The 8586-nt window shown below is 37.5% G+C and overlaps 1 protein-coding gene across 1 annotated transcript in view; it reads right to left on the bottom strand.

Annotated features, from left to right (window-relative positions):
• Positions 1-3981: 3981 nt before the first annotated feature.
• Positions 3982-8586, bottom strand: part of CNTLN (centlein) — a 202298-nt gene continuing 197693 nt past the window's right edge. Inside the window, exon 26 of the mRNA XM_062599459.1 lies at positions 3982-4732. Coding sequence (XP_062455443.1) covers positions 4631-4732 — 102 coding nt within the window. The 3' untranslated portion in view covers positions 3982-4630. The remainder of the gene's footprint in view (positions 4733-8586) is intronic.

The raw sequence follows: 8586 nt of genomic DNA, 5'->3' as shown, positions 1-8586 counted from the left end.
TGGCTATGTTTTAGGGGAACTGTGTGATGCCTTGCATAGTGTCTGTCAATGGCTGATATATTTCATGTGTTGGGACAACTGCAACGGCAGCCTGAGTGTCCAGTTTTTCTGGCACAGCGTGTCAAAGTACAGCTCTTCCTAGAGTTCCCAGGAATAAAACACACTGCCCAGGGGGTCTGCTCACCAAACTGCGCCAGAAATCAGCAATGAACGCATTTCTTGTGAAAGTTTGCCATCTAGAGGTCGTATCAGGAAGCATTAAGTGCTTGTATTAATGGGGGAAAAAAATGAGGAATTTTCTATATGTTCATAGAATACAGTTAGCTTAAAAGAGCACTTCCTTTAAAATTCTAGATACTTAGCTATGTTAGTAATATTATTTTAGGGTGTCAGGCTGATAGTTCTTCCCAAAATAGAATCAGTTCTTCAGCAAATCTGTAACATGCTTGTGTAATCTCAGCCTTAAATTCTATGCTGGTTTCCATGAAAAGGGATTTTTTTAAAAAAAATGTTTGTAAAGCATAATCATCTGACTACTTGAAAGTACAGGTATTTCTTTTACTGCTGTAAAGAAAGATTATTTCAGAAGCACTCTCTTCATTAAAAAAAGCAGACTTCAACATTTGTGACAAACAGAGAAAAGGTTAAAATTTTATTTTCTGAATATCAACACCTTTATTCTCCTTGCAAAAATATCTCAAACTAGATGAAAATATTGGTATTGAATAATGCTGAGTGGAACTTCTGTTTTTGTTTGTTTATACTACATTAGAAAAGTAGAAAGGAGACAAGAAAAAAACCTTTAGAAGATTAAGATTTTCTCACTGAAACATCATCAAAGACATTTGGGAAGCTTTCTCACAAAGTTTGCAAAGACTGAGTCCTATAATTTCTGGAAGTGTCTAAAAGAAGAATCATTTCTTTGATTTCTTCCTCTTCGTAATAAAAGGTATTTATGATTTGGGGAGTTTTTTCCTCTCTCATTAGCATTCTTAAGTCATTCACTTTTCAGCGGAAGAAATCTCTGCTAACATGTCTTTCTAAAATGCAGGAAACTAGCGCAATTTAAAATGTAACAACAAAGAAAGTCTTTGCCACAGTAGGCCTGATGATAATTTTAATAGAGTAAGGGGGTATTCAGCAGAGACACTGGCTTTACGTCACATGCTACCTTCCCTCTTCCCATCCTGGCCCCATCACTGGACAAGCATTTATAGCACTAAATTAAACTGCAACATGTCTGTGCAGGCACACTTTCTCTGGAAACATGAACTACTTTTTCATGTTCCTTTGTGACTCAAAATACCTTGTTGGGTACAATGTACAAAGAGGAATAGATAGATAAGGCAATTTACTGTTTTATTTCATTAGCAGAAGACGACTGGCATCTCATGGTCTTTAACCATGGAGATCATGACTACCACCTCTGCTGATTTGCTATAGCAACCTCTGCCTTGCTACAGTGAGTGCTGTAATTAACTTTTTGCCTGCTACAATGAAAAAACTGGTTTTAAATTTGGAATTTATGTGTATGTGGTGGGGAGAGGAATGACGCTGATCAGCTAAAAGAAAGCCTAGCTGTTTCCACCACCACTGCAGCAGGGAGACAGCCCTTGCCAGCAGGGTCATGCTTGTTACTTAAACTCCAGTTGGAAGGAATCCATGCTTCAAGGTGGGACAGCAGAAATCCACAGCCTTCCCTTTTTACTTCAAGTTTTCCCTTTTTCCAGAGGCCGGGGACATGTGCCTTTGCTCTCTTTTCCTTAGCAGTTGTCAGTCGCTCCTTACATTTGCTGCAGCCTTCAGTGGTGCCCACTTGTGGCTGCCTTTCTCAGAGGCCAAGGTCTGCAGGAAAGTAGGAGAAAAGGGGGTAAGCCTGTCCCACCATCAGAAATGTTCTTTCTAGCTGACCCCTTTAGCAGTAGCGCCTGCTGCGTCGCTTATAAGGAGGCGAGACAGCTGGAGGTGGAAGGCTAGGGCCATTTCACCAATGCCCTTCCACAGTCTTTCCCGTTGGGACAGCTCCTCAGAGGCACAGCACAGAAAGCACTGACTTCCCAGGCTGTTGCCTCCGTCTCGATCCGAAGGAGCTGATCCAGCATTTTCATTGCATGAGTGAGCCAGGAAATGATAATCCAAGCCCTGTTCCCCAGCCTGATGCTCCTGGAGGCTGGAGGCCGATTTGGTCTCCAGCAAATCAGCAACGCAAGGAAATAATAAACAGCATGAAAGAAATACCAAACACATCATAATTCAAAGGGAGGCATTGCTTAATCTGAGTGCTCCTATTTTCAAAATGAGCTTTTTGTTATATTTTTCTAAATTACATTTCATAGGAGCCAGACTACCAAGATATTGGTACTAGTGGTAGGTCTTTTTAAAACTATTTCTTAAAATACATGATTTAAGAACCTTCTCTAAATCAGTGGTAAACGAAACATAGCAAAAGAACTCTTCCTCCGATTTCAATACATTTGCTTTGGTAGCAAAGCACCAGCCAAAACCAGACTGGATGCTGTTGATGGACTCAGAAAACAAATTTGGCAACAGTTAATTTTGCACATTTGCTGGCACACAAAGCTTGTATAGAATGACTTCTCTGAGTATAGCAGTAGGAGAGAAATGATCTGAATTTTGTAATTCCAGATTTAAATAGCAAAAAAAGGCAGAGTTTTAAGGCTTGCATTTTTATCTCTCTCTTCGCATGAAATAGAGAATTGTTTGGTTCTACAGCAGTCACCACTTTTGTGGTGATTATTGGCCCAGGAAAAGAGATTTTTCCACATTCAGGTACCTCAAAGAAATTGCAAAACTTTGCAGGGCCAGGAAAGAAGGCAGTTAAGTTGTGAAAAATGGTACTAATCTGGCAGCTTGTCTTAAAAAGTTATTGGGTTTCCATGTGAATTAGCTGATGTTCCCTGCTCTTTCCTCAAGTCAAGGGAGTTCCAGACTTTCAGTAAGGTCTCTCAGAAAAAGGAAATGATAAAAGGGCTCCTCAAAGAGCTACTGAACTTATTTCCACTGCCCAGCTATATATCTTTTTATATTTGCAAATAATTTAATTTGCAAATGCTTTTTGTTGGAAACATTGAAAATCATGAAAACATGATTTCCATGTACTTTCTTGGATTTATCTTCCATAATTTTACTGGCCTTGCTATGAGCCCATGTAAATTTTTAGTTTCAGTAACACTCCAAGGCAAGGAGTTCCACAGCTCAATTCTCTTTCCACAGAAATGGCATCCTTTTGCATGCTTTGATAACCTGATAGTTTCATATGATGACCTGTATTTCTTGAATTGGAAATCAGTGGTTGATCACTTCCAAAGGCACTTCTTCCCTTAGATAGGGTTTAGAATGGGCTAGTTGCACATCTTAGTTTACAGATGCAGGTAGCATATGTTTGCATGATTTCCTGTAATTCCAATAAAAAATTAGCATTTCTCTCACATCCTTGTTGCCATCAGGTGTAACTAAGCAGAAGTTTAGTGATGTCCTCCCTTCCTCTTCCTTTTCTTTGAGACATGCAATAGTGAATTCTGTGAACGAAGAGAAGCAGGGTGACATCCTAGGAAAACAACTGAACTCACTGAAGAAAACTTTGATTGTTTTTCACGCTTCTTTTGAATGATCATAGGCCAACTGCATCTTGCCTTTGATTTTCCAACCAATAATGATATTAATATCCTTGTAAAGCACCTTGAAATCCATGGACAAAGTGCCATATGTAAGAGGCAATTAGTATTGCTACCTGAACTCAAGAACTTGAATCTTTCCTTTTTTGACGTAGGTTGGGCCTGAGGAATATGAACTGTTAAGATTGAAGATGTAAAGAAGAAGCAGTTATGTATTAGTACTGTCAGAGAAGTCTTGAGAGATATTAGAATACAGAGACCTCTTGAAAGCAGACCAAAACTCCTCCCCAAACAAAGGGAGGGCCTGCAGCATGGTGTTAGTTCAGAAAGAACAGACTCCCAGCACTACCGGAAACAACTTTATTGTATTAAATCTCTTAAATACAATTAAATACTGGGCACCGAATACACTCTACTAAAAGAAAAATACAGCTTTTCCCAAGATTGTTACTCAACTCTGAATCATTTGCCTTCACTGCTCATATTTTCTCAGTATAAAAAGAATATACAATTTTATTTAGCATATATAATAAAGCTGGATTTAAAAAGAAGCCAAAAGAAGTAAGGTATCCAAAATCTCAATGAAATTACCAGTTCCTCTATAAATCCTAGCTCTACTGTTCTGACTGGTACAAGTAGGAGTTACTTTGCTGTTTTCTGTACTTACTGAACCGTTCAGACCTGTGTTGGCCATATCAAAAACATTCTGTCTCTGCAAAGCTTGCACTGATGTTCACTGTTAATGCACATAAAGGAAAACCATTTTTAACTTTGCATTGATTTGCAGTAATTTTTGCCTTGAGCAATCAAACAGTATATTCTTTCCTTTCTAAATAGGAATGTAATTAATTCCTCTTGTTCAACAATTAATTGGTTCACAGTTTCCACTTATGTACTGAATATGCCTACTAATATTTCTTTATGTGAAGAGGAAAGAACTCAGGAAACAGCACAAAGTTTTCAGTCACACTTGGCAGGCATACATCCTAGCAATATCACACAGTGTGCTTCATGAGAGCGCTGTACTCTTCTATCAGTTTCTTCTTCTCATTTAACTTTTCCAGGATGGCATCCATTAAATATGAGGCAAAAGGAAACTGAAAAAGAAACAGTAAGAAAAACTATCACTGAACTTCATTTTCTTCAGGTGAAAAACATTTATTAAGTATCTTTAAGCCATTAGACTTCACTTATTTCTGACAGCTACCACACATGCACACATCTGATCTTTAAAGCTGATCTACCTGGTTGGTGTCTGAAACTTTGCTCTCTATCATAAAAATGATAAAAGACCAGAGTAAAATGAAAAAAAGATAAACGCCGTATTGAACAATCCATGGTTTACTGACCATGTTAATGATGTAAACTGCAGTACCAGCACCTCTGTCATTTATTTTCAGTATCAGTTGATCAATACGAGGTTCAGTCATCTCTATGTCATGCAAAAATGGTAGTGTATGTACATGCATTCACTGATCTCAGGGGGATAAGAACTACCAGTGCAGCTCTCTATGTTGTGGCAACTGCCTTGTACTGAACTTGCAAACAAACAAAAAATAACCCCCATGATGGCAACAATTTGTATTTACAGAGTTATAGAGAAAAGTGCAAATCTCTTAGGTCCCCTTACAACCTGAGTCTTCAAAAGAAGAGATGTGGTATGTTGTTTTAATTATTTTAATATTTAAACCAGGTTTTGTTTCACAGTTTCGGTGTATGAGCATACAGATGTTGGAATGTGCTTTTAGAGATGCCACTTAACACTGTTTATCGTTATTCTGCCAAGAGTGGACAATATGGTGCTGGAGGAAAGCCCAGCAGTTTTAGCTCGCTTCTGGGCAGATTCCGTCAGCGGCAGAGAGTGCTGTCAGCTCTCTTGAATTCCTGGTGAAATTAGTGGTGAAGAGGACTCAGTCTCACTGTAAAAGTAACAGCTTTTACTAGGATGAGAGAAAATTTTATCCTAATAAGGTCACCAGGAATAAATCAGGTAAAATCTATCAATTAGTGGAGCAGGCAAATCACAAGTTTTCTCTGGTTTGCCCAACTGTAGTTAAGGTAATGCTTTTGTATCTAGAACTGATTTTCATTTTTCCTTCTTCCTTTCCACCTTAAAGAATAATCTGTAATACTCTTGTACTGGACAGAGTACTGCCTCTTTTCTATAAACACAAACCAAAAAATATAAAACAGATTTTAAAAGGATGTAAAAGTACACCAAATAAAAATACTAGTGTAATGTGAGAACTGATATCCAGATGGAAATCTATATATGGATATTTATAACTATTAACAAGCCAGGAAAAAAAATCTTAAATGATAGCAAGAAAAATCCTTCTAATTCTGAACATTTATCATAAATTGACTATAATGGGACATAAGGCAATGCTGCATTCTGCTCAACAGTCACTTTGCAGTTATGGAAAAGGGTTGATAATAAGCAGCGTTACTCATTTCTGCAGGAAAGGGGTTTTGGAAGGGCTGGCACTTGCTGGCCACCCGTATCTCCATCTGTCAGATACACCTTCGGTCTATGAAAAGAATTTTCTGAACTAGTCAGCTACCTGTCAGCCGCCTTCTGAATGCTATTAGGGAATAGAGGTGCACAAACCACCAAGTGCAAATCTATCCACAGTAACATAAGACATAATAATTCCATGACACTTACTTGCTACTGTGCTGTAAAAATACTGACCCCAGCATCCTGTTCACTCTAATTGTTCTCCCTCATTGCCCAAGCCCGTTTTTTACAAGAATGCTTTACCACAATTTCAAAGTCTCTAATTCTTCTTCCCTAGCTTGACTACATTCATTTTTGATACATTTTACCTCCTTACTTTTCTGCCTGAGATGAATGTTTCTTATTGATGTCTCTAGTTCATATCATCCTAGCTATATTTTACTTGCTTTTCACTACTCTCTGTGGCTTGCATGTCATAGCAAAGTGATCCTTAAAGAAGTCTTTCCATTTAAAACATACATTTAAATCAAGAGCATTGGAAAGTTGAACATTATGTCATCATTTCATATTTGACATTTTCAGATAAAGTGCTGTACAGTTTTATCTGGTTTTCTTTACGTACAGACACCCAGAAATGGATGATTTCCACAGTCTTCATCTTTAACAGAAGCCTGTCAGATTTACTTTTAATGACGGATCTGTAACTATCCTGGGAAAATTCTTCCTGCATTTCTTCTCAGGACTTCACGAACGTTGAAGATCTCTCTCCTCTGAAACATTCACCCCAGGTTCCAAGCCTGCCATATGCTTGGGAAGGCTTTGGGAGTTCAGTGTGTGCTAAGCACACACTGAAGGAGCGAAAACTTATTTATACCACTGATAATTCTGTATTTTAATACAGAATGGTATTTCCTTCAAGTGGTTTCCACTGATCTGGGCCACAACCAATTCATCTGAACACTAAGCGTTAACAATGACAGCAGTGCTTAATCAGAACATTATGGTATGTTTTAAGAGAAGTAATATTTAATTGATTTGTGTAAATTTAGACAACCTGAGAAAATAAAAGACATCTGGATTTACAAATTTTTATATATTTGTTTGTTTCTTTTAGCTTTATGATAATTACAGATTTCTTCTTCGGTACTTGTAAGCATAAGGAGAGACTATTGAAATATTTCTTACACATCTGATCAATATAGACAGCTATCTTGGTGTATGGATAATTGGAAGGTAATACAGTCCAAAATAGTCAGGTATTCTGTTGGTTACTTTACTTCTCTCACAGATATACTCTGACCTTGAGTATGCATCTTTCAGAGATCCTTTCTGTAAAAATTAAACTAGCAATATTTATCAACCTTACTGAATATTACCAAATTTCACCTAACACACATGCATAAATATATACTTTCTGATCTGCCAGTTTAAGGACTCATAACAAATGCAAGGGAATATTGCTGTTACTCTTATGAGATGTGGTATTCCCTCTCATGGAGAGCTATATACTCAGACTCTGCTTCACAGATTCATTTAATGAGTTAGATATATGTTAATGTAGAAATAAAGGTTTTTAACTTCTGGATATAGAAATTATTGGTTACACTTTATCTAAATTTCCCCACAGAGATCAGCAGTATAGCACTTTTGCATGACAAATCTATCCAGACAAGCCTCAAATGGTATTAGGTGAACCACAAAGAATTATCTGAAAAAAACTAAAGAAACTCTCATTAAAATGATCAAAAACTCTCAATTTCACTATAGAGTACACCCAAAGCTTTTTTTTAAAAAAAGTACACCACACAGCAATTCTTCACTTACTTTGTTATTATTCTTTGTCCATTTTACTTTGTGTAGCTGTAAATACACATATGTGTACATAAATATATATGTGCTTGTGTGTGAATGTGTGGGTGTATTCCTATCCTGAGTACTCAAGCTAATTTCTCCTTTTACTCAGTCTAGGACAAATGATGAAATGCTTCCATTTCTGTGCATCAGATAAAACATAGATTTTTATCACCATGAATTGTCAACATGCAGAATGGAGAATTTATCCTTGCAATGACAATAAAATCATTGTTACAGTCTGATGTTTGGTATCAGTCTGGTATCACTGGCTCAGACTATGCTGGTGCCAGTTTTTAAGATGCAAGTACTAGAAACACATGGTGATGATGACAGTTGTGAGTGTGCACGTTCCTGCCTGTGTGCATGAAGGAGATAGACAACGAACAGAGATTTGTTCAGAGAAAAGGGAAATAAGAGGCAGGTTGCAGAGAGACTAAGCAGAGGAAAGCAAGTGAGTCCTAACTGAGGAAATCTGAAAGGAAACGAACCATGGCTGTTCATGTATGTTCCCTGATGAGACCAGAGGCAATCTAAATCGAGAAGCCTGTGTAAATCCTAAAAGGGGGTTGTGGAAAATCCGTACTGATGAAGACTGAATATCCTATTGCAAACCTGTGTTTTGGAGATGGAGTATAT

Source organism: Rhea pennata, chromosome Z (genome assembly GCF_028389875.1).
Source record: "Rhea pennata isolate bPtePen1 chromosome Z, bPtePen1.pri, whole genome shotgun sequence".
Classification (NCBI taxonomy): Eukaryota; Metazoa; Chordata; class Aves; order Rheiformes; family Rheidae; genus Rhea; species Rhea pennata.
Note: the sequence above shows the minus strand (reverse complement) of the source record. Positions and strands in the feature narration are given on the sequence as shown.